Genomic DNA, 17,297 nt, shown 5'->3' with positions numbered 1-17,297 from the left:
ACTTCTGTGGTTTGATTTGATTGTGATTACACAAGAACAGATAAACTTAGAAAAAGGCACCACTTTTACATGTTGAGCTTTCAGAGTAAAGCTCAGCTTGGGAAAAAATTGAGCTTTAATGGTTTAGTCTAAGGAGTCCTCTAGATGCTGGTAAAATTACTGGTAATATCCTAAAATAAAACAAAAAGAAGCTTAGAAAAAACCCCAAAACTCTACCACTTGTATCTAACAGGGTAGTTGGAAACTGGTTTTTGTGCGACAAACAAACTTCAAGGTGTGTAGAAGTAACACTGGGAATTGGGTGTTAAAATTTCTAAACAGCAGAAGCTGTAAAATATTTTCATGAATATTCAGAATTTTCAGTTGTATCATAGCATGCAAAAGATCTCAACATTCACCAGGCTCAGATGACAGAGCTGCTTTTGCTTAAGTAAATGTGCAGATTCTCTATTAGGTTGTAGAATTTCTGCAGCACTTCTAGGGAGATTTTTTTGTTATTACAGGAATTCCGGAAAAAAAAAAAATAGGAAGATTCTAAAGGTAACTTTCAAGTTTTGCTGTCCTACACCAGTAGTTATAGTTGTCTTTAATATGTTATCTAAGAACTATTAGGGGGTATGAAACTGTAAGAATTTTGGGATCAAGTTCATTGTCAGCATTTGAGAATTGAGTTTGGATGGTTTTTTTGATTCAGATTGATTGGCTTTGGATGCTATTTGCAATGAAATATCTTTTTGCTACTTACTACTTGAGAATTAGAAGGGGAAAAATTGTTTGTTTTAAATGTATAAATACAAATTTGAAATCTGGTATGGATTGCCATCAAGGACAGTTTTGTGCATACATAATAGCTCATGTACAACACTTCATGTCTTGTATTTTCATGTTTAGATATAGCAAATGGCTCCAGTTCAGGAGGATATCGCCCCCCTCCCAGAACAAAAGAAGTGATCATCAATGGACAGACAGTGAAACTAAAATATTGTTTTACTTGCAAGATTTTCCGCCCACCTCGTGCCTCACATTGCAGCCTTTGTGATAACTGCGTAGGTGAGTAAAAAAAAAGATACGGCATATGTTCTATTTAGTAGCTTATATATTGTTATGGATACTTTTCATAAGAGATGGAAAAAAATCAGTTAGTGACAAGATTAGTCATGAGGTGACTTGCTCTGTACATCTTCCTTTCCTACAAGATCTGTTAAGCGGTAAGAATTTTAGAGGAGGCAGAAAAGGAGACTTGGCCTAGCAGATGTTGCTAGTCTAAGAAGGGAAACTATTTTCTGATGCATACATCTTTCCTAACCTGCTCTAATGACAAGGAACACAAACACACCAACTGAAATAAGGCCGCATATAATGTGCAATGACCTTTCCAAGCTTTTTGAGAGTCTCAGAATTGTTTTCTTCACCAAACTAAATTGAGGGCAAGGAGCTGCTTCTCCAGTTCATTAGTAACCAACTGTAAGGCACAGTTCAAATGGTTAGGGCTGTATGACCAAAATACACGCTGTAGGTGATTCTTACCTTTGAGCAGTTTTATGACTAGAAGTACTTGTGTCAGAATCCATAAGAAATTACTGGGCAAACATGCTATTTTGAGACTAAGTACATGTTGCCAGGACCTAAGCATATTTTATAATTATAGGGTTGGGCTTTTTCTCTCTATCTTGTCCTTTTTCATTACTATTTCCCGTGGAGGTCAGACAAGGTGATTAAGATATGCTTGGATTTAAAAGCAAACCAAAAAACCCCTACCAATCAAATCTGAGCAGTTTCCAGTTAATTAGATCACATTTGCAGTTTAGTGCAGTTGATTAGCACACTGTTGAGCCTGGATCTTATGCATTCAAGAAAATAATGTAGAAAGATGTCTCCAGCTGAGAAATGTAATTGCAGCATTCAGCAGTGATATTTTTAGATATAAAGCAGTCATTGGAAGAATTGGAGTTTTATGTTTAGATGATACTCATTTCGGGAGTACACTTACATCAGACTGAAAAGCTTATTAGCCTTTGGGCCCTATAGAATTGATTGGTATCTGTAGATGGTTCCTTCAGTAAATAATTTTTTCTGATGTGTTAGAATTTTGTAAGTGTTGCAAAAGCTATTGAGCAAGTAGGGATGTCTATGAATGGCAGTTGGCACATTTTTCAGAAAAATATTTTTAGCAAATGTGTAACCTGAACATTACAGTGTAGTGATATTACTCAGCAAACTGGGTAATACGTAAATACAGTTGTTGACCAGTGTGATAAATAAAAGTTGAAAAGCTGTTGTCTTTACCAAGAGAGCAAAAATAAGAGCAACTTCCCCCATGAAGCTTATTTTAAAATAAAGTTTTGTTTTTTTAATGCAGTGGTATGAAGGATTTTCTGATAGGTTATTCTGTATTCTGTGTCCTTTTCATACCACATCTGGAAAACTTATTCTGTAAAACATAAGAGTAGTGATGGCAGGGAAACAACTTACACAGTCTTCTGATCATGTCTGTGATGAAAAAACATATGTGAATTATTATGAATATTTATCAGAAAAGAGTGAGGAAATGACTTGTATAACTGAGATATCTTTTCTGCTCATAAGATAAGTATGATCATTAAAATTTCCCCTTGCACATTTTTAAATTTGGACTTACTTGCTTTAAAGTAATTTAATGAATTTTCTATGTTTTTTCTCCTCAGTGTTTATAATGGGAAATACAATAAATTGACTTTTTCAGGGTACACTGTATAGTAGCTTTGTTTCCTGGTTAGATACAGGTATTTGTCATATAAGTATTCAGGTGTTCTGAATGCAAAAAGTGAAATCTACAAGTATCTGAAAATAATTTTCTATTAAAAATAAGAAAATTTTATATACCTGTGGAAATCTAACAATCTGCGAGTGTACATTTAATCAGAGTGTTATATAGTTTGCCACCACTCTTAAGATAGTATTGTCTGTATGATGATGTTTTTATTTAGTTTCTGAATAAATCTTTTAATAGCAATGAGTGTTCCTGTGCCTCTGTTAGTTCCTTACTGGTTTAACTAAACCCATGGACAAGTAGTCCTACTTCACACGCATATGGATATTTAAGTAACTTACGTTGTTTAAACATAACGTATTTAAGCAGCTCACTACCGGTATGGCCATGCATTCCTTTTTACCACATAGTTTCCAAAGATTTTGCAGCAGTTACAAATCAGCTAGAGAAACTCAGTGGTACAGGAATGGAGTCTGTCCTCAAACTAGCACTTACTGCTCAGAAAAAGCAGTGTGCTACTTTTACCTAAAGGTGTCTTATGATACTTGGCAAATGAATGCAGTGTGAAAGAGAGGTTCTTTCATTCTGTGTTTTCTATTGATGTTTTTTATTCTGTGAGGAATCTATTGCAGTATTTTAAATATGTAAGTACATACAGAAACTTACTTTTTTTCTGTCTAATTGTTTAGTAAGCATATCTGTTACTTGACCTTGTTTGATTTTTGTTTCATCACAATTTTTTATAAATGTCTATGTGGTATTTGCAGATTAAAAAAAAAAACAACAAATAGCTTAAAATAAGAAAAAAAAAGAAGAAAATATCTAGTTTGAGTTCTAGCCATGGTAATACTTCAAACTCCTTTAGCTTTACAGTATTTTCCTAGTAGCGTCCAGAAAAATATCTATTTTCATACAAATGTAGTTTGTTCCGTTTATGTAATACCTTAAAAAATTGGAAATTGGTTGAAGAAGTGTTCCCTGAAGCACATACCTTGGGTGTATTCCTGATTTGCTTTCTTTACTGCCTGTGTGAATGTCAGTAGGAAGTTAGCCCCTCAAGGGTTTTCTGTACCATTATGTTGCATAAGAATTATAAATGAGTTAAACATAACATGCATCTAAAAACAAGAGATAAAGACTTTAGAATAAAAGTAAGCAAGCCAGACATAAATTCTGAGCTCAAGCTAGTTATTGCTGTGTTTTGACAAGAGGTTTTGATGGCACTGTGTAATGCTAGAAGGAAGGCAGTGGTTGGACTTGCTTCTGAAATGACCTAATGGTGGCTCCTTAATTTATTTTTGGTCATTGCAACATCGACTGTGTAATATCCTTTTGTTTGGTTTGGTTTTAATAAATAATTTTTGTTTTAATTCAATTTCTATAATGAAAGCTGAACAAGAAGCAGGTGGCTATATCTGAACAGTATGGGGAATTAATTTCCAAAGCACACATAACACAGACAATGTAAGACAAAATGAGAATTACCAGTGTGTTCTGGGGACGAGCTTTTCCCTGTGGTTACTCCAGATACCACCATCTTCCAGACTGAAGAACACCAATTACTTCAAAAGCAAGCTGAGAGGTGGCATTGTGAAAGTTTGGCTTTTCTAATGCAGACAATGTTTCCAAGAATAATTTCCTCTGGACTTTGTAGTCCTTTATAATCAATGTGTATGTTGGGACTTTGGTTTCTTGGTTTTAATTCTATTCTGTAGCACTCTTTCTTCATTACCTTATTATTTCCTTTCTTGCCTTCACTTCATTTTCATGGCCTTTGCTTATTTCTTTCCTTACATTTCCTGCAGTGAATAGAGTATAATTTTCACTTCATTTTGAACCTGTTAAACCTTAGCTCCAGTTGTCTTCAAATGACTCTTTTGCTGAACAGTTTTAAGCACAAATTTGGCTGCTATGACCATTCTTTTCTTTTTTCTTTCTTCTCTTATGCATTTTTCCCAGTTTTTACAGGTGAGAAGTGGCTTGGACTGTTTTTGTTTCGGTGCTCCAAAAAGGTAGAACAAGAAGCTGCCAAATGGGAGTACTCACCAGCACTCACAGAAGTGATATATTACTTATGATTGTGCCACTTATATAATTAGATGTACTTTGGAAATTCAGGGAGCGTGGCATATGTGTCAGGGCTTCTAAATCCTAAGCCAGAGGACTGCAAAATATGTCAGTCTCTTTATAAAAGAAAATCGTATTATAGGTTACTTAAGAGAGGTTGTGGCTTACACACTGGTCTGCATATGAAAAAATGCAGAGATGATCAGAACATCTGACTGTGTAAATGATGTTGTAAATCTCAAGGTGTCAGAGTAAAAATGAAAAAGAGAAATTACTAGTTAAAATTAAGAACCTAAGAAAATAAACACTTATTTACATTCAGTGCAGTAACAATTTGCAGAAGGGTTAGAAAACTCAAATTCAGTAAAAGACCACAATGGAAGCATGTAAAAAAATATGCTTTCCTGTGGAAAAGAGAGAAATTCATCCATAAACCTTGTGAATGCTGTTACTTGGTAAGGATACTATGCTTTCTCTATGGACAAATATGGGGGTTTTAAAATCCCTTCCCCCACAGTTGGGTCTGTGGCAGGCACTCATCTGGGTATGTACTCGAATGGGTACCTAATGAGATATTGTTAAGCAGTGAGATACTTCACTGTGCACTCTTTGTACCTCTCAAAGAGCAGCCATTCTAAACTTCTGCTGCTGCCTTTGAAAATGTCACCATTAATGTGCATACAGTCAAAAGAGTTTGTTAATTAGTCAACGTTTATTATTGGAGGGTGCAGTGAAGTGATCTATGTGACAATACAGTTTAATTACTATGAGCTATCCTAGGGCAATGGCTGGATGTTTTCCTAATAAATCAATTGCTATTTTTATTTTAAAAATTAAGCATGTTTATTTTCTTTTTGTGAATAGCAATAGTCTGCAAGCATTGAAGTTGATTAGCATGCAAAAAGTTGTCATTGCAACTTATTTTCTTAAAACCCCACCCAAATAGCTTAGCTGTCTGGAACACTTTAAACAGTCATGAAAGTGAAACACATGTTAAGTAGCACTTGTGTTTGTTTTTCTGATTGACTTTTTGTTGTAGATACCCATGCACATTATTAACTTATTTCATTAATAGAGCCCCATCTTTCCTGGTGTTACATTACTGTTTCAGTTTGCACCACCTTATAGAGATTAGTGTCCAGAGTGTAATTTGGAGCAAACTTTTGGTAAGTATTTCCCAAATGTTAGCATGAGGCCAGAAGATGCTTTCTCTCTGTTTGGTTTTCATGGGGCTTTTGATTTGGAGTTGGTGTATGAAAACATTGAAGCTCAGTGATTTAAAGGATCCATTGTGCATTGTCCATAACAGATGTTCTAAAATAACACCAGTGTGCATATAAATGTAACTTGCAATTGATCTTTTGTTATTCTCTGCTTTTTTATTTAAATTTTTACTCAAATTTCATTCCACAAAAGTAACAGCAAAGTTATTGTCAGGGGAACAACTGTCAGGCAGGTGAATGGTGTGTAAGTTAAATTGATGCAAGTATTTGATTGCTGTTGCCATTTGGTGGCAAATCCCATCAGTGGGCATGTTTTTTTAAATATTATTAAATAAATAATTTTCTTAGGAGTGATGATTTCAATTGGTGAAACTGAATATCAGAGCTAAGGACAGTTTTTATGAATATGTTATAATTATTGGATATAAATTTTTGGTATGTTAAATTATTAGACATTTTGAACTGACTGTAAAGGACTTAATGTAACTGTTATATTTGCTTTTGTGCATGTGTGCATCACTTTCAGCTGTTGGGATTGGACTGGTGTGTCTTAGAAGAAAATAAATACTTTTTGTAATAAAATATATTTCTGTGTGGACTTCTAAAATCCTCATTTGTTTTCTTTTCAAGAGCAATCAAATTCTGAAAGTACTGTTTGTCATACAAAATGTCAAGTCAAGAAGCCTGAATAGATGTGGTCATATCATGACATCATAGTCCTTCAAAAAGCTTTAATTGTCATCATTATAAATAAGTGCAGATGTGTCAGTCTCTCTACATAATTACTCAGTGTGACTCCTTGACAATGGGTATTGTAGTCCTGTGTTGTACTACTGCTACTATCCAAAGTAATTTTGAGTAATCCTGGCCCAACTGATGGAGCTGTAATGTGACTTCTTACTGAGGCGGGATTTGCACAGTGGGCTCTTGACTCTTTCCAGTCATGGGATACAGGTTTGCATGTTTTAAATAAAAAGAAACATTCAGGGAATGGCTTAGGTTTGTGTCTTTGCCCTACAATGCTTCACTTGCACAGGGTGGAAAAATTACCAAGCGAATTCTAACTTGTGCTCACTGGTAACATGACCTAGATATTTCTGCACCTGTGGACTTCTTGTCTTTGAGTCCTGCCTTTACATTGAGCTTTAGAAAATATATGCTGGTGTGCAGTGATCCAGCTGAGCAAAGAAAAAGGGAAACAATAAATGCTGCAAACTGAAGGGCCAAACTGTCCTGCAAATGTTCCATTTAAAAATGCTTCTGCATTCCTTGTAAATTATTAGGCTTTCATGAAATGTTTTGAAGAAGGAAGGAAAGCATTTGGGTCATTTTGTGCATGATTTCCTGGAGTGTAATGACTGAAAAATGGAAGCAGAACATTTAAGTATTTAGGAGTCTACATGCTGTGCTGTGGAAAAGTAGAGATTTGACTCTTTGGTTCTGAGCAGCAAGGAACATGCTTTGGTGTGGCTTCTGAAGGAAACACTGCATGTGAAAGACCATGGCTTAGTAAAATGGGAAATGTTCTCAGGTTTTTTTTTGTCTGAGATATCCAACAGTTAATGTTTCTTATGCAAGTTTTAAATACAAGTATTTCAGGTAAGGTAAAAAAATAGGAATGTCTAAAGTACAAAGTATAATGTTTTTCTGTCATCCAGTTAGCATAGATTTTTAGGTGCATGTTAATCAGAGCATTTGGGTGAGTGTTAATGAGACCACTGAGTCATGCTGACAGCTTGCTGCTTCCAAAGGGATTTGAATGGCATCCTCTTATTTTTTTTTTCCTTATTTCCATGATTCTTTTCTGTGCCTGTTCACAGAGCATTTGGTAACACACACACACACACACACACACACACACAGAGCCATTGGTAAGTCAGTTTTTCTCACTCATCAATGAGCAAAATAATTCCTTTTTCTTCTTTCCTGTCAGTCCAAGGAACTGACCTGATTCATCATCCGCTTACACAATGAAACAAGGAAGTGGGATGAAATGGCAGGCAAGGCAGCATATGACCATCTCTTTCACTGCTACTAAGGTTTTAGATTGGCTCAATTATCTTGGGAAGCCTCATCCTTTGGATTTAGTTATGGGGGTACTGGCTATCCTCAGAAGTTATTATTTAAATTCAAAGATGCTGATCACCTGGGAAAGAGTAATGAAATAGTCTTTGTTACTGACAGTTCCTGAAATTTCTTACCTCTTTGGTTTTCTGTGACTTGTACAGCAGCATTTTTAGTCTCCATTTACTCATCTCCTCTTTTCATTGATGCTTTACTTTGTACACTATTCACACATTCTTTTTCAGTCTTTTTTTGTTTGCTTCAGGTTTTGCTCTCAGATCCCGAAAAATTAATCAAAACTGGATTTCTGCTGCAGTTGTGATAGCTGCTAACCTGTAGTAAGATTGATGTCATAGCTGGGCTGAATTTACACTTAGCTGCTTCTGAAGGTGTTACTTCACCCCTTCTCTGACAGTGTGTTCCCAGTGCTTCACTTGGGCCAGCCTTGGTGTTTGTCTGATGAGGTGATCTGAGGAGAATAGGCAAAAGCAAGCCATAGTTTTAGGTTCATCTGGCACTGTCAATCTGCTCCCTGCAGGGTAAAACGAACACTAGGCTTGGCCTAAGAATGGAGAGCCATGAACACACAGGCAGAAGACTTCACAGAAATGCTGAAATGGTAGAAACTGGACCATCTGTTCTATCAGTAGTTCTTGATTAGGTAGATACAAGATACAGCTGTAACATCAAGAAGGCAAATGTCTTGCTGCTTTTCTTTAAATTTGGGTGTAGGAGGATGATATATCACAATGTTTCTATCCATAGAGTGCTTCAGCTTCTTCCTTCATTACAAGTTCTAATACACTTATATTAGCAGGAGTTTATACTACCAATGTTTTAATTGTCTGTGTTTGCCTCAAATATTTTTACATTAACCTTGCCACAAATGTTTGTTTGAATACAATAGTATGTTAACTATCCAGAACTGCAGTCGTCACCTCTTAACAGTCTGTTCTTCACAACAAGAAATTGTGTTTCTCTTTGCTCTGCATTTTAAGTTCATGAGGGGTGGAATTCCAGTTTTTCTCAGCATCAGTAGTTCTTCATTTCTCAATGAAATTGTCTTAATTTTGCTGACAACATTGTCCAAGTGGAGATGTCAGATAGATCTTCCTTTACAAAATCATTGATTGTTCAGTTGTCAGGCATCTGGAATGCTGGAGGTGAGCTTTAAGACATTGTGTTACTTCTTCATTAATACTTATTAGGTTGTGTGTTTTTCTAAGGAAGAGGAAACAGCTCCACGTTTAATAGATTTTATATTTCTTTACAGCATTAGAAGTTTCTGCTTAGCATTTGTCTCTTCATTTTGTGAGGGCTGGCAGTTTTCTCTTGCATTAATAACTAAGCAGAGCAGCTCACAAGCTGTAAGGCTGTTATCTTTAAATTGCATTTACATATTTGTGTTCTGCTGAGTAGAATAATGTCTTGCCTTTTAATATACTGTGTTGTGGCACATCACATGCCTTTCTATTTTCTGACTGAGAAAAATGAGACCAAATTTATTTATCATGAGATTCATGTAAACCTTTTAATATGCCTCCTTTTTCATTAGAGTTGATTCCAGTTTAATACTGTAGTATTGTTTTTTATATCCGGCATTTTTGGTCCATTCCTCCTTTGTAAATATCTTAGGTAGTTACTCAGCTTCACAATGATCAGTAAGGTATTTATTGAGAAAGCAGAGCCTTTCAGTTCACCAGGAAAATTTGAAGATGGAAATTGAAGAGGACTGACAAATAGGTTAAAAACACCAAGTCAGTCTTCAGTACGGAGTATGTGTATGTATAGGAACATGAGTTTATAGATAGATGGGTTGTGTGTATGTGCACGTTTTTGTCTGCATTTATCTGAATCCATCAAGTAGATGTCTGCATTTATCTAAATGTTGTGTCATGGCTAGATGCAGCTTTATGTCAATATAATTCATTTTCTGCTGTGTCAGCATAGAAGAGAATGAATCTGTATATACAGAATTCATCTTGCAAGACACGTAATGTATTTTTTCAGCAGTAGGGTACAAAAATACCCTAGGATTCTGCTTTTCAAAACGGCTCTGTAGCTGAGCTGTGCTTCTTTGTGGTGTTGTTTGCTTATGAGTTGTATGTATGAATTAATTTAAATTGAGTGTTTATCAGAATATGAAGGCTCATTCAGAAGTACAGATTTAAAGACAAGCACTTTTAAAAAGCAATATCAGTTTATTTTGGGAATACAACTGTATTGCACTGAGAAGAGGTAGTATCACCTACCCAGAGTGTTTAGTTCTTGGTATTCTTAGCAGTACTCACTCAAAGTATTCTGAAGCCTTATCCTAAGAAAGTTCAGTAACTTCACCTTGAATAGCCCTGTTGGAATTTGAAACAGATTTATGGAAGAAACATGTGGTCCAAACAGCTGTCATGCAAAACCATTTAGAAAAAAAAAAAAAAACAGATTTCTGGTGGACTCAGAAATCCGTTGTACATGTGGTTTTTACTTTTTTTACATGAAGATTATACTAAACAAATCCTTCAAGAAAAACCTCTAATGTAGGCCTTTAACATAAATCCATAACTAAAATAAGCTGGTGTACTTGGTCAGATGTACCTTTCTATCACAGGGCTTAAAGGACTTCGGATTTATAGCTTGCCTTTCCTGTGGAATTACAAATAGTTTGATAGTACGTCAGTGGAGGCATAAAAGTCACAGAAAACAAACCAGGATTTGGACAAGGATCAGAGAGTAAAAGAAAGAGCATGAATGCATCTGTCTTATGATCTTGGGTTTGATTTTAAAAAAACTTAAAATTCTCTCAGTGTAATCTGTCCAAAGTAAAGTTAGGAAATGCAAGTTTGTTTCCTGGCAATAGCTGTTTCCATTACCAAGCATATTGGGACATGGAGGGTGGATCCAGGCTGCCTGGGGAGAAGCAGAGTAAACCATGCCTTCTGCTGCTTCTCAGCACTGAGGCATTTCCCCCATATTGGGGACGCTTGTTTCTGATCCACCCTGGCCTTTTCCTATCTCATGAACGAGTTCAGACACAGAACCTATAGTGCAAAGAGTTAACAGAGCATGCAGATTACATCTACCAGTCTTTATACCATGTGTTTAAATTTTAACATTTGAAAAATGTTGGATGTGAATGATTTTGCTATTTTTAATGATCTTGTATGACAGCACCAACTCCAAGTGGAAAAATAGGTTGTCTAGAATGAAGAATATCTTGAGTGAAGCAATAAAAGGAAGTGGGAAGGTGCAAATATTTCATGCTCCATAATGGATGGATGATATGGCATAAGTCAGAGGTGTGATCATGACAGATGTAAAGGAAAGAACCTCAGAAATTCCAATTTTGAGTCAAAGATGCACTGAAGGGGAAAAAACCCACCTTGTTTTGAAAAACTCAAATACAACTGAGTTGCTAATGCTCCATGTGACAATGGATAAATACATGTTTGCTGGTCTGACTGCACAATTTGTCACAGTAAGGCTGTTAGTTCAACAGGAATTCACCTCAGCCATGCTTTGATTTCTTTAAAAACTGTAAGGTTTCATTCAAGTACTCCTTTTTTTCTTTTCTATTTTTTGTTACTTTCTAAATAAGAACTTCTCTGTGGCTACTTTGCAAATGCCAGTTAAATCATGAGTTTTAATATAGTATTCAGAGAGCATTTTTTCAAATAAACAGCATTTTATTAATTGTTTTCCATTTTTTTTTCTTCTGCCTCTCATTTCAGAACGGTTTGATCACCACTGTCCCTGGGTAGGCAACTGTGTGGGGAAAAGAAACTACAGATTTTTTTATATGTTTATTTTATCTCTGTCCTTTCTGACAGTCTTTATATTTGCATTCGTTATCACCCACGTCATCCTTCGTAAGTATGCTGATGAAATCAGATTACGTATGTAGCCATTTGCTTGAGTTTTTTAAGTTAATATTTTGATCATTCAGGGTTTATTTATTTATTTATTTGTTTATTTACCTTTTCTCTGAAGCTTCACAATCCCTAGTGAGTCCCATTCTGGTCTATAGTAGGCACTGTTCATAGTAGTCATTGGCCTGGCACTGGCTTTACCTTAACGCAGTCTTAATTTTTTTATTTTTATTTATTTTTTAATTTTTTTTGGTACTTTTATGGATGATTTATTGGGAAAGCATCACAATCACTGTATGTTTAAGTAAATAGGTAGTATCATTTACCTAAAGAACTTCCATGTGCTTTTTTAACTGTAAGCATGGGTCACTTGCCATCCAGACAGAGGTAAATTACTAGAATTAGTAATACTAGATTACTATACATTTTATAGTTTGCTGTTTAGCTTTACACCATTCTCAACCCTATTTTAACACGCTATTTTCATTTGCATAGACATTCTGAGAATAACCAATTCATAAATAACCAATTCATAACAGAGTGAATCAGAAATATTACTGAAACTGATTTTATTTGTATTCTAGGTTGAGTTTGAGGCCAGAATTCTTTTGGGTACTGTCTTTTTTTTTTTTTTTTTCATACCCCTGACTAATTTTTCTGGCTCCTATATGATGATGATGGTGACATTTGTAACAGGTTACATGACTTGTCTTTAAATACCTTTTGTATGTTAGGTTTTTTTAACCCACTATCACTAGAAGAGCGTTCTATATTTTTCACTAATTACATAGGATATTGCCTTAAAGAGTGTTTCTTTAACCACTTTGGAGATGTGATGTGTTTATTGCTTTGTGTTCTATAGTGCAACAGAAACCTGAGAGAAATAATAATTTCAGTATATAACACATTTATAAAGTTAACTTGATAATAATATATTCAGAAAATGTTTTACTGAAAAAAATATGTCAGATTGTGCTCAATTTCCAAAATTGTTTACAACATGCAGAGAAAAGTTGTATTTTAAAGAGCAGAATTCCTGCTCTGACTTTTTCTTCACAAAACTGTGATGCAAGTGCTGAGAGGCTAGAAATGGGATATATAATTTTGAGGGAGTCTGAATGAGCAGCTTGTTCACACTACCAGATACTGCATTTCTAATACCAGTTGAAAAAAGCAGAGATAGGACATATATATAGTTTAAAAAGGGAAAACTATTAGAAAAAGAACACTTGCCATTAATACTTAAGTGCTTGTTATTTATCTGAGCATACATGAGCATATACATAGACACCTTTTACATTTAAGAAGACATGTTTTTTCTTGAATCTTTGCTGGTATTCAGTAGTTGAAAACATTCCTACTCTGACAACATAAAGCTATTTTTTACACTAACCTACCTTCATTTCACAAGGACTTCAGTGCTTTTTCTTTAGTTTTCAGTATATGAGTTATCAATATAACATCAGTATTTCATTTTTTCATGTTAAGTAGGTTTATGTAGTGGATTTTAAATTTTCAGTGTCCCTACCTAACTCTTGAGTATGATTTAGACAAAGAATGGAGTAATTAATTGTGCCTCTGCATGGTTGAGAAACACTTAAGCATTGTGTAGGTGTTATAGATTATGTATAGTAAATGTTGAATTTATATATAGTAAATGTTAAATGCTCAATTACCTGTCAGCTGCAAAATATTCTTGCCATGGAGGTTCATCTACTTAAGAAAAACATATTTAAGCTCTAAAGATTGGTCAATCCTCAAGGGCAATGGGAGGAGGTATGAAATGTGATTAGTTCCTTGATGTTTAATTGATATACTGGAGCTTTAAGTCTAACTTTCAAATTTGTCTGCTATAGTCTTGACAGTTTCCAAAAGAGTTCTATACAAATAAGGTTTTCTTATCAATCCATTGTCTTTGTGCCTACCATACCTCTAGAAGTCCTCCTGTCCACCTTTCTGATAATTACCACTTAACAATTTGTGTTCTGTTTTGTAGCTCTTCAGTTCTTTAGCTGATGCTAACTGTCAAGCAGGATTCTCAGTTACTTAATCTGAACCTTTGCTCTTGGCATAGACAGCATTTTGTTAGTGTGGCTTAAGGAGGGATTAGTTTTTAGACCTTAGACTATGACCTTCCTAAAATATTTCAAAGTCATACATAAGTCCTGGCAAAATTATTTTAATGCCTCTTGATTTTGACAAATTTTTAAAGTTTGTATATTTTTATAATACATTTTGCAATCTGGCATTTTATAAATTTTGGTGGACCTAAGTTGTGATGAGATATAAGACAAGTCTTTTTGTTTTCTGTGGCCTTCTGAGGCATATGTTGGAAGTTTGTTCTTTCTAGGTTTAAGAATATGTGCACGTAACATTATTGAAGATAATAAAACTAATTTTTAAATCTGAAGGTACTGTCTTGAAACATTTTCTTCCCTCTCCCCAAGTTGAGCACATTTTCAGTAGTAATACCTGTCTTTACAGTTACTAGTCTCTGTTAGAGGCATCAGTATTTCAACTGCTTGTTGCAGTGAAGCCTTCACCTTCTGATGTTTTGGGCACTGCTTGGAAGAGTGGGACCCAGCAGTAGGGTATAGGCATCACAGCTATCTGCTGCCATTGCCATTAAGGATGCTAAAAATAGTCAGAAGGCAGGGAAAGTTCCTTTAGTCTTGTACCTTGAGACTGAGAACCAATTATAAGAGTCTGAAAAGGCTCAGAAATACAAGGTAAGTAACTTCCCACTTGTAACAATAAACAGTAAAATTGACGAGATAGGTCTAGAGAATTATACGTATATTTATTTATTCTTGTCAAGACAAGATTCTTCTCCCTATACAGATCTTCAGATGAATTAAGCTAAGTGGAAAATTTTTGCTGTGGGGAAAACTTTCAGCCTGATGAATTTAAATCATTTATGTTATACAGTAAAGTTCAAACTGTGTGCCTGTAACTATGTCACATTAAGTCAGTTTCTACATAAAATTCACTTGTTGCAATCAGCAAATTGTCAAATCACCCTTTGTTATTAATATCTCATGGTTATGGAACCCAAATGCTTTTTTACTTTGCATGCTTCTGCATTTCTAGTTGATGGGCTCATGCTTCTTTTGAGCTCTTTTCAGCTACTAGATTGTCTTTTATTTGCCCAGAGGCAACAGTAACCTATTAGAAAAATCTTCTGTGTAGGTGCAGTAGGAGCAGAATTATAATCAAGAGAGCTTTGCTTCCAAAACAAAGGATGGAAAGTTGGGAATCTGAGTTTATAAAATAAACTTTCCAAGTCAAAAAGTTACTTTGAAGAATAGTGTTTCAAAATGAAAGAGGAGGTTATATTTTTTTTTTTGTTTCCATATTAGGTCTGAAAAGAACAGGGGTAGTCAGAAATCTTTTTCGTGGGAAAGTATGTGTGCATCAATTTGGTATGACTGGGAAAATATCCTGCAGATGCTAAACCTGATAAGGTGCTCAAGGGCTTTTTTGATGTTGTTGCTGCTGAGCAACATATTCTCAGATTCATATTAGTGAATCTATTCTATGATTATTTGGTTATCTTCAAATGTTAATTGTTTTAGCTATAGTAAAAACAGCCCATAGTTCAGTTTCTTACTTGGCTGGTAATTTTGGGTTCTATTTCTACAGGTTCTCAACAAACAGGGTTCCTCAATGCTCTGAAGGACAGTCCCGCAAGATATCCTTTTCTGAAACATATTGTAGATTTTGTTGCAAAATAACATGTGAGGTGGTTTTGCTTGGTTCCTTGCTGTTGTTGAATGTATGCTTTTAGACTTTATCAGTTAAAGATTTCATCACTTCCTGCACAACAGGATTTCTTACCACATGTTGGAGGTAGGAATAGCCTGGAGTGTTTTTTATTCACCATGTTTTGTAGAGCAGTACTCTTGACAAAGATCTGCAGTTTCCATGTTCCATATGAAGCATATTTTGTGATGGAATTCATAAATGAATTTTGCACTATACACATGCTGTGGTTTCACTAAAAATATTCAAGAATTGTTTTGCTTTTACGACTGAAGGTATCCAAATGATTCTTTCCAGGGATAGAAAAAGTAGATTTCAGAACAAAAGAAACAACATACTTTCCTTGAAGAAATCAATTTCTGAAACTATTCTTTTTGTTTTTAGAGAAGCCGTTTTCAAGTAGCAACTTGTGTTAAGTTACATAGCAGTGTGTAAATTGTATACACAGGGACTACTATTGTTGTTCAACCCAGAAAAGACATGACTCTGGGGAGATCTCATTGTGATCTGTCAGCATATAAAGAAGTCCCATAAGAAAACCAGAAAGACTTCTTAGCACAGCCTGTAGTGACAGAACAAGATTTTAAGCTGGAAGAGAGTGGGTAAAAATTTGCCATAATAAAGTTTCTGACATGAGATTGGTGAGACACGTGAACAGCTAACCCAGAGATTTGATTGATGCCCCGTCTCTGGAAATGTTCACGGCCAGGCTGGATGGTGCTCTGAACAACCTGGTCTAGTGGAAGGTGTCCCTGCTCACGGCAGAAGTGTTGGAACTATGTTACCTTTTAGGTCCCTTCCAACCCAAGCCATTCTGTGGTTCTATTCTGTAAATGCTCCATGCACTTTTTATCACTTCATTGGAACCTTCTGTATATTTTCTGCTCAGTGAGAATGCAGTCAGAAAGCAGCTAACATCATGAAAAAATGGGAAACTGATGAAACTGCTGGTCTACTGAGAGTAAGCTTCCCATTGTTTATGTATGTGTTTTGAATGGTTCCTGTCTGAATAAACAGTTTTTGCCTCTCACAAAGACACTATAAAAAGAATTCTTCCCCATTTGTCCATTGTGCCTCACACAGTTTGCTTTTCCACACAAAGGCAGGAAGAAAAACTGTCATTCATAGTTGTGCATAGAGACCTCTTTCCAGGTAATTTTTCCAAGTGCCAAATTCCACAGATACATTTTTCGTGTGCTTGTCTTCAGGTAGAATCACTGAGCTGTAAACTCCCTTTTTAAGCAAAGCCATGTTCAGATTTTTTTTCTCAAATAATTTTAAAAAGCACAAACAGTTCTAAATAGCCTAACAGTAGCTTCCAATTAAAACAATTACAGTCAATTCTTACAAAAGATAATTCTTTCAAACTATTTTCAAACTGAGAATAGCTTTCAATTGTCTTTAAATCAAAAGGTAATTGCTTATGCATTTGAGGATTTTTGTACTAGAAAAATGGCCTGAAAATTCATAATTTGTGTTCAGAGATGTGCTGCTTTAAAACGCTCAGTAGCGCATCTTGCAGAAATGCATGGTTTGTTAGTGATATGTTGGATAATTTAAAAGCTTGGTTAC

The 17,297-nt window shown here is 35.2% G+C and overlaps 1 protein-coding gene across 5 annotated transcripts in view; it reads left to right on the top strand.

Moving 5' to 3' along the window:
* Positions 1–17,297, top strand: part of ZDHHC14 (zDHHC palmitoyltransferase 14) — a 92,844-nt gene that overhangs the window by 59,828 nt on the left and 15,719 nt on the right. For 4 of the 5 annotated variants that reach the window (XM_014263564.2, XM_014263565.2, XM_005518424.3 and 1 more), the window contains 3 exons: positions 892–1,050; positions 11,826–11,963; positions 15,606–15,654. In XM_014263564.2, coding sequence (XP_014119039.1) covers positions 892–1,050; positions 11,826–11,963; positions 15,606–15,654 — 346 coding nt within the window. Of the gene's footprint in view, positions 1–891; positions 1,051–11,825; positions 11,964–12,547; positions 12,576–15,605; positions 15,655–17,297 lie in introns of all 5 variants that reach the window. The other variant, XM_088052563.1, reaches the window with a different exon arrangement.

Source organism: Pseudopodoces humilis, chromosome 3 (genome assembly GCF_049639895.1).
Source record: "Pseudopodoces humilis isolate 2021_Gansu_Grassland_sample_001 chromosome 3, ASM4963989v1, whole genome shotgun sequence".
Lineage (NCBI taxonomy): Eukaryota > Metazoa > Chordata > Aves > Passeriformes > Paridae > Pseudopodoces > Pseudopodoces humilis.
This window is presented reverse-complemented; position numbering and strand designations above follow the sequence as displayed.